At 39.1% G+C, this 16,604-nt stretch overlaps 1 protein-coding gene across 5 annotated transcripts; it reads right to left on the reverse strand.

The window, feature by feature from the left end:
* Window positions 1-2,176: 2,176 nt before the first annotated feature.
* On the reverse strand, window positions 2,177-16,283 carry grhl1 (grainyhead-like transcription factor 1). 5 transcript variants are annotated; one of them, XM_067480803.1, is made up of 17 exons: window positions 15,904-16,047; window positions 15,366-15,434; window positions 13,717-13,906; window positions 13,390-13,463; window positions 12,599-12,732; window positions 12,281-12,516; window positions 11,570-11,652; window positions 11,070-11,223; window positions 10,832-10,958; window positions 10,522-10,616; window positions 8,343-8,586; window positions 7,681-7,808; window positions 5,980-6,008; window positions 5,678-5,763; window positions 4,479-4,564; window positions 3,883-3,947; window positions 2,177-3,538 (listed from the first exon to the last, which is right to left on the reverse strand). In XM_067480803.1, exons 3-17 carry the CDS (start codon window positions 13,780-13,782, stop codon window positions 3,424-3,426), a joined length of 1,722 nt encoding a protein of 573 aa, XP_067336904.1. In that variant the 5' UTR covers window positions 13,783-13,906; window positions 15,366-15,434; window positions 15,904-16,047; the 3' UTR covers window positions 2,177-3,423. The 5 variants fall into 5 exon arrangements, with proteins under 5 accessions (XP_067336904.1, XP_067336902.1, XP_067336903.1 ...); XM_067480801.1 differs by lacking the exons at window positions 15,366-15,434; window positions 15,904-16,047 and adding an exon at window positions 16,107-16,283; XM_067480802.1 differs by lacking the exons at window positions 15,366-15,434; window positions 15,904-16,047 and adding an exon at window positions 16,107-16,281 and having other exon boundaries at window positions 10,847-10,958.
* Between the last annotated feature and the right edge of the window lie 321 nt (window positions 16,284-16,604).

The raw sequence follows: 16,604 nt of genomic DNA on the forward strand, positions 1-16,604 counted from the left end.
TACACACTGAACCACAGATGCACAATAAAAATGTATTTCATACTGATATTTTACCAATTTCGTGCATGGTGACTGAATAACTTCACTGGAGGAGGGATTTTTTTGGAGTTGTTCTATAAAAATTACTATGAATCATCCAAAAACATATTGCAACACACTGACTCAGACAATAAAGACAATGCAGACTTGTTTATCTCAGTGAGTAAGAATTTAATTGAATTTGAAAGTCTGCTTTGCTTTGATAAATAAAACTGAAAAAACATACAAAGTATTGTATGGAGAGCATGATTACTATATGCAGCACTATGATCACAAAATAGCATTGCTTTGGCATTCATTTCCTATTTGTGTACTGGTGTTGTTGACGAAATCTAGCTAAGAGTCAATTTAGTATGAAATTTAAAGGACATGTTATCACTGTCCAGGTACAAATGTGGGACAGGATGAATGTAGCTCAGAGGTAACTAAACGATTAGTGCTGAAGGAGGAATGTGTTTAGTTTTCTCCATAACCAACTAGAGCACAACATGGGGTGTTTGAAGAGCATTGAAGCAGGTCCATTTATGTCTGGTCTGCCTGGGGTATATTATCCTGTCACCAGAGATGTCAAGATCTCAGCAGCAGAGAGATTAATTGTTTTGACTGAATATAACGTGACTAAGTCGATCTAACAAAAGAGAGTTTACTTCCATGTCTCCAGTAGTCTCAATATCAAGTAACACCATTGCGACTGCAGAGATGGGTGAGATTCCGTTATATTTAAGGTATTGATGCAACAGTGAATAATTTAACATTTGTTCATGGACAATGAACTCTCGGTGTTTGGTTGTTCTCATTTTCAATTAATTTCAATAATGAAAGCATGGTGACCAAGTATCAAATGAATAGAATTTTAAACTTAGGCTAAGGGCTGTGTGCCGTACAAAAGTAATATTTGGTATAAGGAAAAATAAACACACAAAGAATATACCATATAGCACAATTACTTGTAGATTTGTACAATTTTAAATGAATCACAAAATCAACAATAACCTTTTTAAACAGGAGAAGGATTATAGGAAATGTGCAGAGCAAGTTGAAAGTGGAAACGATTTTTCATTCAAATGATGAGATTAAAAGTTTGGGCTGCATCCCAAATGTGTCCAGTGCCCATATCCATATATCACTTAGCTTGGATAATCCCATGTCATTCAAGTTTCAGGTTATATCAGCTATGTGAGATTTGAATAAAGTGTTAGCAAGAAAATATGATGGCAAAAAAGAGAAACCTTATATGTGGGCTGTGAGCCTGGCCAAGCTCCCTCGGCCTGTTGAACAGAAGAACAGAAGCTGCATCTTGACACCAGCTGTGGGTTTAAACAAGGACATTTCTGAACTGACGCCTCAAATGGGGAGAATGAGAGAGACAGTGAACAATAGAGCAGATGGCCTTGCACTTAAGGGCAACAGGCCAAGACAACGTTGGCATGGTCAGCTAGTTAAATTATAACTAAATATCTTCAGGTCTTCCTGTACCTACACACCTCAACCTTTACAGAGTGTGTTTTTTATAATTCTGCCTGACTGTACAGCCTCATAATGGTCTGCAGCCACACCTACTCGGGTGTTCTCTGGATTGAGGCAATAATGCTCATTATGCTGTGTACAGCACTGAATCTCATGTTGAAACCATCAACAGTTGTTTATATATTTCATTCAAAACCACAACATCAATATCATGGTGTCACTATAAGGAAAAGTTAACCAAAGGCATGATGATCTGGCAGAACAAATACAAAGTCAGCCCATTTAATAGTTGTTGAGATATTTCAATTTAGACCAAAGTGGTGGACAGAGCATTCTCTTTTGAAATACAATTCCTATAAAAAAGAGAGAAAATGGTAGCCTACTTTATCACGTGTTTATGTTGGAATTTATGGCCAGGTTTATGACAGAACTGTTTCTCTGCACCAGACTGGCCCGTCATGCCTGTTTCCTGCCCACAGGGTTAGAGTTGATGCCCAGACATCTGTTCCTGTGGACAGACAAGGAAACACTGGCACGGTCACAGTTAATCTCAGCTATAGAACATCACCTCAGCAGACTTAGTTTTATTTAATGAAACAATTAAAAAAATCTAAGTGTAAAGTCTAATGTATGAAATGAGTATGAACAAAAAGTAACAGACAAAAACAAACCAGGTACTGGGGAGCTTTTATTGGGTAAAATCTCTTTACAAAAACAACAACAATACAATTGAAAGCATGTTTATAATATTTTGTCCCCTGGCATGTAATGGTAAAATAACTTCATACAAAAAGAAACAAAAACATTTAATTAGTATGAATAATAGAAATTTGGATATATAGTAAAAAATGACCCACATCCATTCTCTTAATAAATATATACACATTACGTACTGAGATACAAAAGGAGGGCTCATACAGATCCCTTTTTTCAGTGGGTATATACAATGTTCCATAAAAAAATCTGATTTACCAGTTCGTACGTGTTATATATTGTAGTTATGGCAATAATTGAGTTTTTCTGAATGTGTCTGAACCTAAGTATAATATTGCACTTCCAGAACAGTCTTATATCTTATAATAATCCCTTAACATTCATTGACATATTTTAATCATCATACTACTCTACAAATAGAGGGGTATGTGTGTTTTAGCATTGTTATGAATATATTTAGTTTATTTATTTAACTCTTTAATACTTACAGACTATTATTTTAATTGATGTGAGGAAAGCCATCTCATCAAGTGATTTCATTCACAGGCAATATGTACCCTGTGCTAAAAATACATCAAACAATATTCTACCCTAGATGTATAATGGTTGAAGAAAGTTTACACACTAAATACTGCCATGTTGTTAAGTATTAATACACTGAACCACTGGGGCTCCATCGATAATTTGCTGTCTTCATTTTGTTGGCCAAATACCGAACTTTACAGAATATAATCAGTGCTATTGCTTTAGGAAGGGAAGGGTGAGCTGTTTCTCCTCAAAAAATTCAAATATGTGAGAAACAATGCTGGTTGCATAGCATGAGGTATAGCACCACCACAATGGCTCTGCACATTTTGAACAAAATTTACAAACGAAGGCATTAATATTTGAGGCACAGCTCAGACTCACTAAATACAAAACAAGGATAAAGACAAATAAAAATATCCTGACTTGTTAATTCACAACCAAAGTCATAAAATTAATTAAAATTTTAACTTGCTGTCTATTAAGAGCTACTGCTTTTTAAATATGTATTTTTGGTCTTTGTGTTTTAAAATCATTTTGACACTAATACAGCACAGACACAACATGATTTTTACTTTTGAATCATGTCCATCATCACGTCAAAGGTGGACGTGTAAACTACGCCTTAATTTGTCCTCCAGCTCTCTGTTCAGGATGACATCACTTCCTCATGTCCAATCAGATTTCAGTGAGGGTGAGTTTGTACATGCCGCCCAGCTCCTCCATCGTGATCTGAAAGGTGTCTTCATTTGAATAGTGTTTGATGATGTTGTCGTCCATGTGAACTAGAATACTGTTGTAAGACAGATATTGAGTTAATGTCATGTACTTCATCCCTGCCCACTAAAAAGCAAATATTTGGATATCCAAACTTTAGCAATGTCAATCAATCACCTATTGTGATTATATTGTGTGTGACCTCCCTGTAAAAGGGAAGTAGCAGGGTTGAGTCAATCGTGAATGTGGGAAAAGCCCATAGAGTTATATTGACATCTTTACTATTGGCGTGAAAATTCAGCCACAGCTTAATTTTGAATAAAACTGAGGAAAACAAAGTTGAGAAAAAGTATTTGATGTTTGTCAATTTGTTCACGTTCACAAGGTTTCAGACACTGTATGAATACCACTAATACTCACCCCTTTTTACACTTCTTATACACCTTTCCAACCTTATCCAGAGGCAACTCATATTTCTCTGAAATCTGTGAAACAATACAAATCAAGGAAAATTATTGAAAGAGAAATAAAAACATCAACACAGATTATCCACAGAACCGCCTGTTGTTTTGTGTCTAATCACCCTTACCTCTGTAAGGTTATCAATGTTATACTATTGCATGACCCTTGTACTCCAAAAGTACTCAATGACTGCAAAATTAACTGCACGTGTCTTCACACTCCCTCCTCTCTATTTGTAACTCTGTGATACTCCCACCTCCTCTTTTCTACAACTAGCAGCTCCTTTTGTCCTCTATCTTGACTTTATCACCCCCTGCACCTTTTTAATACCCTTTACACCCTCGCTACATCCCTTTCCCTAACCCTCTCCTTGCTCTTACACCCACACCCTACATTATTTGAGGGCCCTGTCAAGGCTCATTTACCCTGACACTGTCATTTAAACAGAGAGAAAACCTGGTGTCAAGCAGTAGTTTGCTAAAGCCATCATGTGAAACAGTAACATGAAGTGCAGCACAAGCCTTTTCCAGCACAATGAACTTAGGACAACTTACAGCTTCCACAAGACCTTTCAGCGTGGGATTCTTCAGCATGAGGGCATCAAACACCTCCTCAGTCTCCTTGCGCACATACAGCAGAACTGTGTAGTAAAAAGACAGGCATCAAAGCAAAGCCAAATATGCTAATGAACTGGAAACAAACCCTTATCTGACCTCAGACAGAAGTAAGTGCATTTGCGTCAGACCAAACAGTCGATTGATACTTTTGTTCATTTGTGCAGGTCTCAGGGTTTGTGCATTAACATTCTTTACTGCATTTCCATCTGCATTTTGTATCAGTAAAGCTCAAGGATACACATTCAAATGTGTTAAACATATGTTTTTTACCATATGCTTAATCCATTAGTAGATTTGTACATATATAGCTGGAAGTCATATGACTTAAATACTCCCAATACCAAACTTCATAAGCAATCATCCAGAGTCAAAGAAGTGGGATAAGGCCCAGACAAAGCACATTCACCTTACAACACCAGGAAGGTTGTAAAAACATACATATTGTACCCAAACAGAAGGACAGACCCACCTCTCATTCACTGTACTCTGTCTTCTCTAAATTGATTTTCTCATATTGTTTTTTTCAAACTGTTTGCAGGAACTTGTGATATTTGTGCTCTCTAAATATGGCCTCTATTTAAAGATCTGAATCGGAGTTACATCACATCATTCTAAACTGTATGATAATTACATTCATGTCTCATTTTAAATTGAATGATTTAAATCATTCAGGTTAGGTACAAAAAGCCAACTATACAACTTTGCCTATAAAAGAGATAAATTTGACTGACTTGTCATGCTGAATATCTGTAGACATGTCTGAGTGACTGACAGAATTTCTTTAAAGCATTTCTTTATATTTTAGTATTGGAAAAAGCCTGCTGTGTGGCTATGAATAGAATATGGAGTAAAGGGCACAACCTTGTTTACATGTGTGCACATAGCGATCAGTGGTATTTGGTTGGGTCAGTGGAGGCCTATGGAACATAAGTGTCTATTGAAAGACCTGGAATAATCACATGGCCCCAGAGAAGTGGTATCGCCCACAGCAAACACATGTGCACGTACATGCATGTGCATGCACTTTAACACACTGACTTATTTAGAGAAGAACACAGTTCAAAGACCATTGATCAGCATGTGAAAAAGACACACACACACACACACACACACAGACACACAGAGAGACACAGTACCTTTCTTTGGTTCCTCCACTCTTGGCATCTTGTTTGCGGGTGAACCAAACTCATCATCACTGAAGGGTAATCTCTTCATGCCTGAGCTATAATGGACCAACACAAAATCCTGCTTTAATAACCTAAACGACAAACACTCACATGCACTCATGTTTGCACTCAAAGGTCCACACACTTTCCTAGAAACAATATATGTATCTCTGTATCCTTTTTACTGGGAAGGTACCAAAAGTTGTCTGGGTTCAAAACATTTAAAAGCAATTTTGAAAAGAGCACATGAGAAAGGGTTTCAATGAACTCACCTATCCTCTCCTTCTTCTGCTGGGAAAGGCTGAGAGAGAAACAGAGAGACAGAAAGTTATTCAAATGGAACATAAAAGTAAAAAACAAACCAAACATTTACAGAAAATATAGCCTTTGAAATGATCATATCTGACATTAAAATGCCCTTAACATAGTTTTAATCATCAAACTTTACACCAGCAACTTCCAACTCTTCATGTTGACGGCTAAGTAAGTCAACCAGTTCAAAAGCTGTTAGTAGCCACGTCCAAAAAGTTTTCTGTGTTGACTTTTTCCTTATCACTGAGAAGTGCTAACTGTCAACACAAACAACAATACAGCTGTATACTCTATGTGTGGAGCAAAGCCTGCAGATACAGGTGGAAAATAGTAATCACAGTACCCCTTGACAGGGGGTCACAGGTTTTGTTTTGGAGACAAGATCAGATTTTAGATTTTTAGACATTTGTAGATACTAAAAGCAACAGTTAAAATTCAACAGATCACAAATGATATTATAAAGAGAAATGTACTGTCATATGTGATATAAAAAAACTGGTGGAAGAAGTGAATATTGCCTAAAAAATATAAAAGCAAAAACACAATTTTTATACACCTTCCTTCTGAACGTTCTCAGCGAATGGATTAAACCTAATCATTATTTAAAGACATGTATGAGCTCAGGGGTTTTATTTAATTCTTGGAAACCTGCTGTTTTTTAAGGCTTTTGCAGACACCAGTGTTATTAGAATATATTTAGAAAGAGACCCCAGTAAGCTCAGAGTTTATCAGAAACTGATAGCTCAGCGTGCACAGTTCAATCAGGTCTGCTGACACTGGCAACACCAAAAATAACTTCCTGTCCACCCCCAAGCCTTGCTGCTAGTAGAGTAAACTAAGTGAGAGTGGTAATGGGGGTGAAAGCTTAGTTTTAGTTCTTGTGCTCAGGGGGAGATGCTCTAAACGTGACCAGCAGGGGGTGCCTAAAGTTCACAAATAGAGAAATTTCTCAATGAGGGAAAATCCTTTTTCCTGCAGTTATGTTCAATATAAATAAACCAGCTCATCATTCATGTCTCCTTAGAGAAAATCGGCATGATACCTAAAAACCGGATTGATGTGCAACCCTGTGGCTGTCATATGACATCCTCATCCTGAAAAGAAGGAGCAAAGTGACACTGATGAAAGCATGACACACTTCATGCATGATCCAGCTTTTATGCACAGGGTGTTGGTTATCTATTACTGCTGAGTGTTTTTTCTGCTCTGTCTGTCTCTTATCTCATACATACAGCACAATATCAGCACATCAATAACTAAACTGCAGTACTCTCTTTAACTCCAAATTGACCTATTTCCTTTGTCCTGGGCATATGAAGAGAACGAGGTGCTAGTACAGGTAGTTCTCAGGTTTGTATTGAGTCACTGGTAAATGATTCATCTTGTGAGTAAGCAGTCTGAAGTGCAGGCATTAGTACATGGGACTCATATCGAAGCTTGAAACCAGAACTCGCTGTTCCTGCCAGCTACAAAGCAAGAGGTCACCTCAGCCCAGCTGGCTGATGAGTGGGTGGAAGATGAAAAACAAACTGTTTATGGGGCACCTAAGATGCTATGAGTGATACATAACCGTAGCAAAAACATGTTAGATCCCAGAAATTATATACACAAAGAAACATTCTGTGCATTACTTAACAATTGTGTCTGTGATTTGCACTTACATGGCGCTGGAAGGTGGAGAAATGAATGTCAGGAATGAAAAGAACAGGCTGGGTCTCATAATCTGTCATCATCTTGAAGATAGTCACATCATTGCGTTTCTGGAGGATGGGAACTTTGACATCCACAACTGTGAAGAAAAAAAGGTCACAACGATAAATAAAATTTAAAAAGGCTTTAAATCTGGATTTTTATGGCCACTTGAGGGCAGCACAACATGTTGGAACAACACTGGCACTGTATCACTTCATACAGTTAATACAGCAAATCTGTATGTAACATGATAATAATATGTATTTTCAGAAAATACAGATAAAAAGTAACATTTACTGAAACATTTACTGTAATATAAATCTAATATTGACTTATTTTGCTTAGGGAATTATCTGGCTCTTTAGCTGCACAGTTTCAAATGTTTCCCATAATTTGAAATGTTTTTAGTGCCATCGTATCTGAACCCGTCTTCATGACTTGTTTTCTAATGACATGTATAATGGCTCCTACAGTATCATTGTATTTTGTCTAAATGAAATTAGTTTCTAATGTGTTTTTCAACACAGATGAGTAATACTCATTTGAAGAGTCAGAAAGAAAACTAGATCGGATTGTTCTCAAATCCCCTGTTTGAAAATATTAAAGAATGAAGTGTTCCTGAGTGACTCACAGTTTAGACTAGGGGTGAGATCGGTCATCTTCCCTTTCCGGCGGGACTGCTTCCTCTCCTCATCTCGGATCTTCCTCTCAGCGCCCTTGTCACAGAAGACTTTGATCTGGCAGTACGCGCGGTGGATGGGCTTGTTGCTGCGGTTGTTGTAGCTGTAGGTGTCAATCTGCAGGTTCAGAGGAAGACCCTTCACCCCCTTCTGAGAGGAGAAGTCTGTGCTCAGGCAGTTTACTGAGATGAAGATCTTTTCAGATGGGGAGAAGGAAGAAGACAGCACAAATGAGACAAAGGCAAAGGAAACAGATGGCAAAGAGAAAATGTCCAATTTCACCAGTAAAAGTCAGAGAAATTAACCATAAAAAAAAGATTTCTTAGTTATATAGAAGGCGGCTTTAGAGACTATCTCATTGTTCAATGGCTACAACTAAATCACAAGGACACTACAGTTTTGACTTTGATTAGTTTGGCACTTATGTTAGTATCACTGTATAATTAAAAAGTCATTCTGCATGGGAGGCCTCTCAGGGACAGAGTGCATTCAGTGTTGAGTGTTGCCCTCTACTGATCACCTTTAGTAATCACAGGCACAACGTGGAGACACTCCTTTGTCCCATGGTGCTTGTATTGAAAACAGGTTATCATTGTGTCAACAAAACACACATCATAACAGAACGCTGGAAACACCTAACAGAGAGCATCCAAGGTGTAAATAGCAGATATTGCACATAATACACATATTTTGAAGAGGTCAACAACTTTTTTGTAAAAATAACATATCTTTGTAAAAATATTTGGATTGCTGTGCACTTAGCATTTAAAATCTTTAAATCAACAATATTTTCTGTGATTTATAAGTACAATCTCTCAACTTAGGCGCAAAGTTAAATATTGATTTTTGTAGGTGCTTGTGACATTGCAACCCTTTTTAAATTGTGCTAAAACCCACAAAGAATTGCAGAAAAGAAATGGAAGATTCCAGTGAATTGGCTTAGGGCAGGTAAATATAAGGGATGTGCTGCCCTTTGCAAATACACCACAATTACATATATACTGCAGGGTAAACCCCCGTAGGAAAACCCACACATACACACATCTTCATGTGTTATTTAACACCACATGGATGAGACGATCAAACAGCCCGGCTTTTGAAAACACACAGACAGGGAAGTCATGAACACACACAAGGGTAAACATCTTATGGACACAGGCCTGGAGTCAGGAGACAGTTGGACCCACATCCTGGTGTGTGTGTGGGTGTGTGTGTGTGTGTGTGTGTGTGTGTGTGTGTGTGTGTGTGTCTGACTTAATTTATCTTAAGCGCAGCCTACAGAGAGCACAGCGCTGGAGATGATCCATGGCGCCATCTTGTCACTTTGTTTTTTAACCAGTCAGTCATCATCCATCCCAGGTTGATGGAGAAACTGTGTCAACTATTGTAAAACATTAAGAGTGGACGACCAGACAAGAGTTCCTCCTTTCTGTCACCTTTCCTTTCCAATGGACAATATTTTAATTGCCAACTGACCAATCAGGTTGTCACCTACCCTGCTGGGTTTTCTTCATTCCTGCGCTCTTTGTTGCTCTGGTCTGATGTTTCAGAAATATCTTAACGTGCTGCATTACAACAGCAGTGACAAAGCAGGTTGAACCAGTCAAGAGCGTATGTGTGCAGACCGCAGGAAAACTACATAGACACACGCACATACACACACACACTATGTCCCTACGCAACCTAAATAAACACAAGAGGTGGTGTGATGACGTGACAGCATCCTCACTCCTCTATCTAAGCCCCTATTTTTGTTTAACGACTATTTCAGTGGATCACAACGAACAAAGTAGCTGATGATCACCAACAAAAGGGTTATGAACACCTGAACCCTTAATTCCAGTCTGTGGCAAATACCACAGGGGGTCTTAAATAAGAGGAACAGTCTATTTTTGGCTTAAGTGTTTAAGTGTATTTATGTGAAAAGTTCAGGGCTCATATTAAGAGTACAAGAGAAGGAAGTACATGAAGACTTTGGGTCACCAGTGATCCTGAGAACCAAACATCGTACTTGTTTTTCCATGAACACCAAAGCGGAAACAAGAGCTTTCATAAATCAGATTTTTGTTTTTATCCAAATGTGCTGCTGTGTGTCTGTGTGTGTACAGTAATGTTTTCCGATTGTCTTACTTTGGCCTCCTCATTAGTGTCCCAGGTGAAGGATATAGCATTGTAGGAAATCTCTTCGATGTTGCCGATGGTGTTGAAGCTCTCCTTGTAGTCAGCTGTAACAACAAACAAGTTTATTAATCTTGTTAAGCAGTAGAATGAGATATAAAACTTGACAAACAATATCAAAAGCATATTAATTGCACCAAAATTCATTCAGAAACCAGATTTTCACCAGAAGTCCACATCAAAACACTGTAAATGCTTAAATAAAAAAGTACAGAAGAAAACTTCTTCTCTGAGTTAACAAGTAAATCATAAAAAGACTGACTGCAGTGGTTCGTACCGATGTCGAGACACCTCTGTTTGGCAGTGTGCTGTCTGGAGTGCCAGTACTTCCAGTGTTTCAGCTGATCATCTCGGCACTTCTCCTCTCCAAACACCACCATCACTACACTCTGGAAATGTTACATCGCACATACAAATACAGCTTAATGATGATATGTATCATGTCATTACCGGCACTAGGGTGTTGGGTAATACAGGCTTATTTTATCATTCTTTCTTACTCTGACTTTGGTGATGGGTTGCTGAATGCCTTTGTTGTCAATCTCCCTGAGGGTGATTGGGTAAAACTGGCCCTTGTTGAGGTATGTCATCGTCCCGTCACCTGTCTTCTGACGCAGAGACTTGGACGCCTCAAGAGTATACTCAAAGTTATTCCTAAAATACAAGAAAATAAAGAAGGGAGTTGAGTTGAGTGAAAAACACTAAGCAAGTAAAACTTCAATTAATCTTAATAGGTTTAATAAGTTTGACATCAGACAGAAATTAAACCGTATGTTTATCCCTATTATGGCATGCCTCATTGATCTGCCCAAGCTAAACTGTGACCTAAAATCAGAGCGGTGTGAGACAGGGCCAGGTAAAGCCAGTGCATGCAGCCTCTTGTCTTTCACACAGAGGGGAGTCAGGCATCTCCCCAGTGACTCAGATGAATGAGGCAATACTGAGTTTGCGTCAGAAGCTGAATATAGTTGGACGGTGGGCCCGTGGCAGAGTGTCTTACCCCTGCACGGTGTCAAACTGACTGTAGTCCTCAGGCGTCATGGAGGTCATGCGTAACTGGAGATCCCCTGGGAAGGAAAACACCTGCAGCACACAAAGAAAAACATAGAGAAAAGGCTGAAAGTGTGAAGTAAGAAACAGGAAAAAGAAGATGCTAAACAGCCACTTTTTTTCTATTGTAAATCATACATTTTCCTTTTTTTTAAATTAGGTATTTAAATGATAGTGCTTCTTAGGATTTTTCTCTTCCTTCCACCACTCTTTACAGTTTGTGTACATTTTATTAGGCTTTTCTTCTGTCTCATCTCATCTCATTTGTTTCACTTAAAATCTCCCTATGCTGTGTTGCTAACCCCCCTCACCTCCTCCTGCACTGTGGTTTTGTTGGGTTACTCTTTTCTAAGGTAATCCCCCTCCAGGTTAAAAAGAGGAGAGAGAAAGGGCTTTGGCTATTGTACGAGAAAAGTACAGCATTTTATTGTGTTGGTGAGACAATGGCATAATAACACACTGGCTGCTATTTTGGCAAGTTCAAATAAAACCAGGGAAGGCTGAGCCCACCACTGGCTCCATGGGATCAGGTGAATATCCTATTGTCTGATAGGAGAGATCTGAGAGAGGAAAGGAGAGGAAAGTGAAGGAGAGGAGGAGGAGGGGAGGTTATAGGGAAAGCATTAGCGAGGTTTAGAAAGAGGGGGATAAAAACACTCACTTCCTGGGAACCATCTTTGAAACTCTCAGAGAAGGTAGTGTCGGGGGGCGTGCGAGCCTGATTGCTGGGGCTGAACTGGACTGTGTTGTGGGCAAGCTGGCGGTCAAAGGCAGCCACATGGCTGTCGGTTTCGGCGCAGTTGTTTGGCACGGTCACTGAGAAGCCATGAGTGGGCACTTCCGTCTTGACGGGTGGGTAATTTGGCACAGCAGCAATAGAAACTGTGACGGTCGTGTCTGAATAGACGAAAAACATCAATTTCACATTTTCTGTTTCTAAGCCACTTGCATCTGTTTATGTTAATGACTCTGAACAGACCTGGTGAATGGAAATGGGCTCTCTTTTCCGGGGCCAGCTGAAGAATATTGAAGGGCCCCTTAAGGACCTGGATCCTGTTCTCCATACTAGCTTCTTGGAGTGGAGCTATGGAGTGCCCGGTCTGAATCTGGTGTCTGTAACAATAGAAAATAGCACATATGCAGTACTGGATTAACAGTAGCATGTTGTATTTTGGTGTTAAAATAATAATTAAAGCTCTGCTCACAAAGTGTCTAAACTACTTTAGAAATCTTCCCTCATTTGAATCTTGTTGAGTCCTATTAGCCAAAACCTGAAAAATGTAAAAACTTGTGTTATGTAATCTGTACTACTCCACACTACAATACTCAAAAATGACTTTGACACTTATATTGTTACTCATATTATGTTATTGTATATCTTAGTATATGTTTATATATATATGTATGTATTTATATTTTTTACAAATATTTTTTGTTATTTTAACTCATTCTACTTTGTATTTAAGTGATGTGTTCATGTGATTTTTAAAAAATAATTAGCTTCATTTTTGTTTAGCTGCACAACCAACTGTTTCTGTTGCTGATCTCAGTGAGAGTATCTGATGAAGCCATGCTTATAAAGCCTGGGGTTTTATGTTAAGCTTTAAGATAACTATTTGATCAGATTTACACAGATCTTAATAAATGGGCTGCTGACCTGCACTCCACAACATTCAGCTCAACCTCTCCTTTCCCTTCATGTCATGGTTCCCCACTGCAGCACTTTTATTTTTAAATGGGGGTTAGTATCATGTGAGTGCTGTTGCTTACCTTTTGTTGGGATCCACATCAGAGACCAGCGCATCTGGCTTGCTCTGGGGTATTGTTCTCTTTTCCCTGGGCACCTGTATAGGAGGGTAAACACAGCCGCTCAGCATCTGACCACATCACATCCAACGACTCGGGTCACCCTGCTGTCTGTATAGGCAGCTAGATCAGTTACATGACATAAGCTCTGTCTCACAGATGTTGCTCAATGGTCAGCGGTCAGTGTAAACAGAAATCATATAGGAAAAGATTTGGTAATTGCACGTAGACCCACTGTAAATTAAAGCTATATGTTTCAACAACATTAAAGTAATTTCTGACATTTGATACCTTATAGTAATCATAGAGCAGGCCGAGAGCAGCAGCACTGTCCTCGTCTCCATTTATGCTCATCATAGCCTTGGTGGCGGCTGTCAGTGGGTTCTCCAGAAACGATTTCCACGCTTCATCTTCGTTTGTGAAGGAACGACGCTGGCCGCCATAACCTGGCTCGTTCTGGAAGACCAGGACTGCACGCTTACTGTGAGAAGATGGTTTTATGAGTTACTGTGTACGAACCAGTTATTAAGAGATCAATGTTTCTGTTAATGCAGAATGCCTGTGTTATGACAATAAAACTGCATGGTCACTAGTACTTGAACATTTACATGTTTAAAAAAGCAGGTATGGGATCTGGGATCTAAAATTAATCTCCCTTGATTGTCTCCTCAAGCATTCAACAGATTGATTCTTCTTACTGACTGTGTATGAGTTCACAAAGTCAAATCCTACAATCACACCCTTGTTCAAAACAGACAAACAGGTTATAAGACAAAGATCAACCATGTAGATGTTCTTTATCTATGAGACCTGTTGTTCAAGCTTTTCCATGATTGTGCAACAAATCTCAGCCATCGAACTGCAGAGGTGTCTTGAGATAAAGATGCTCTACAGGCTCGTCCAGTGTGACGACTCCAGCTCGGGAAACACTCATTGGTCGAGGGGCTGACCGCAAGTGACGCATCTGACTCTGCTACATTCCTGTGTTTTAACACCCCTGTGCTACTGTTTTTTACGGAAACCTGTTTGTGAAAAACAATCACGTTTTTTTTTGCCGAGCCTGTATCTTCGCCCTCCTCTTCGATCTTGTGAGGTTTATTTTGTGAACAGAACTGAGAGGGACTGATAAAAATACACCAGCTTGTTTTTGTTGTGATCTAAATATGTTAATTTAAGCTGAGTAAAGGCAGGTGAAAGCCTTAAATTTAAATGGAAATGAAAAATTAGGACTTAGGTTGAAGGAGTGAAACAATACTGAATGTTTAAACAGTGACGTTGCCGCTTACAGTAAATTTAAATGTTTGTTGAGCTTCTGTTTACATAGAGGTGCTAAGACTAATGACTAAAACAAAGTAAAGTCATTAGTCAGGCTTTGTTATTAAAGTTTCATTAAGATCATCAGTTTTACTTGAAAAGCATGCACCAGTAAAGCATCTTCTATCATCCATCTCCAGAGTTTATGCCAAAACCAAGTAATTATGACGAAGTGTAAATGGACAGGCTCAGTTTCCACGTTGGGTAGCTACAACAAATACAGCTTTTTCACTCTCAATGGTCAAAGTGATAATTAGTAATCCTATATCTAATTGTGCTATTCAAAAAAAAAATGCAACCTGATAAGATTCATTAGTTTTTGCAAATAAAACTCTATGGAAATGTAATCCTTCACTAAAACAAAGGAGAGTTTGTTTTTCAGATCAAAATTACATTTTACTTTTAGAAGCAGTAAGGCAACATCACTTCACAAAAATCACATTAAAATAATTTGTTATGTGCATAAGCACACACAAACACACAGACACACAAAAAACACAAATATCTGTTTTTCTGTATAAACGTTTAGACAGTCTCGCTAATTCGTGCTTCATTAATTTAAAAAAACATGTGACTCATGTGGAGTAAAATCCACTAAAACCTCATATACCCCAGTGCTTGCTTACATTGTCTGTCGGGCCAACGCCTAACAGGTGTACAGTTTCACTCCCCTCAAAAGTCTCCTTGTCACTGCCCTCAAAAAAACATACAGAATATAGACAACTGATCACAACTCACAACAAAAAATATAATTAACTTTATAGATTTTTAGGGAGCTGTTGATCCGACTGTTACATATACGCAAAAACATCTAAAGAGACAGTTGTCTTTAGGTGACAGCTCCCTGCTGAGGTCCAGGTCTTATTCCTGAACAAATATTATTCACACTATCCACATAACTGTTAGAGCTTAAAGCAAAATCAAACACTAAACCGCCCATCGCCATCACGGGACAGTTTTCATTCTAACATGCGCCTCTGCTCGCACGACAGGTGGAGATACACCTGTACAGGCTTGAACATGACAGGTGAAATCAGCGGAGTTACACCATGGGAAATGAGATATAGTCACTTTCGGGCTTGGCAGCCAGACTTAGAGTGAACCTTAGGAAAACAAACCAAGAGCTACCACAGTACTAAAAACGTTTAAAGTCTACACAAATACCAGAAGACATGTTAAGAGACAGCAGCTGGAGGTCAGAGGTGGACCACAGCGCAACTTCGGCTTTTTAAATCCGTGTGTATCATGGACTCAAATCCAACCCAAAATCCAAAAAGAGAGCACAAATATCCTGCAAAACATTTAGAGTTATATAGTGACAACCAGCTCGTTCTGCAGGCTAAAAGTGGAGAGTCAGGACAACTTACTTGTCATGCTCCTGTGACATCTCGGTCGGTCGAACTGGACTTTCTAGTTGGTACTGAAAATCCGATCCGTCTTCTTTACCGTGGTGAACTCCGCCGCAAACGCTGGATGAGGGCCGCGGCAACAAACAAGGTCTCCCCTACTAAGAGAACGGGTTTTGTCGGCTTTTCTCGCTTTTTGGGGGCAATGCTGAGAAATTGAGGCCGGTTTTACCTGTGACAGGGCCACGGATTGGATTACAGGTGCATGGGAGGGCGGGGTCTCTCTGTCAATTACCCCCTCTGAGGACGTGATTGGCTCACCTGGTGGCCTACCTGGAGCTGTGGCTGAACCAGTGGAAGAACAGGGTTTTGCAGCTGTGATTTGATCGTTTTGGATTATTGATACAAAGACTTAAAAAACGATTATGGAAGGGTTAAAGTTAAAAACGTGATTGATTAAACGACTGCAAAGTTTTAAAAAATTAAAGTCTGGGGAAAAGAAAAACCATGTGCTTGTAA

Source organism: Channa argus, chromosome 16, assembly GCF_033026475.1.
Source record: "Channa argus isolate prfri chromosome 16, Channa argus male v1.0, whole genome shotgun sequence".
Lineage (NCBI taxonomy): Eukaryota > Metazoa > Chordata > Actinopteri > Anabantiformes > Channidae > Channa > Channa argus.

Coding starts and splice junctions, on each gene's coding strand:
- grhl1 (XM_067480801.1), bottom strand. CDS start 16,126: ATGTCACAGGAGCATGACAA. Junction 6,009..7,680: donor TCTCCACCTTCCAGCGCCAT/GTAAGTGCAAAT, acceptor TTTCTCTCTCAG/CCTTTCCCAGCAGAAGAAGG. Junction 3,948..4,478: donor TGAAAGGTCTTGTGGAAGCT/GTAAGTTGTCCT, acceptor ATTGTTTCACAG/ATTTCAGAGAAATATGAGTT.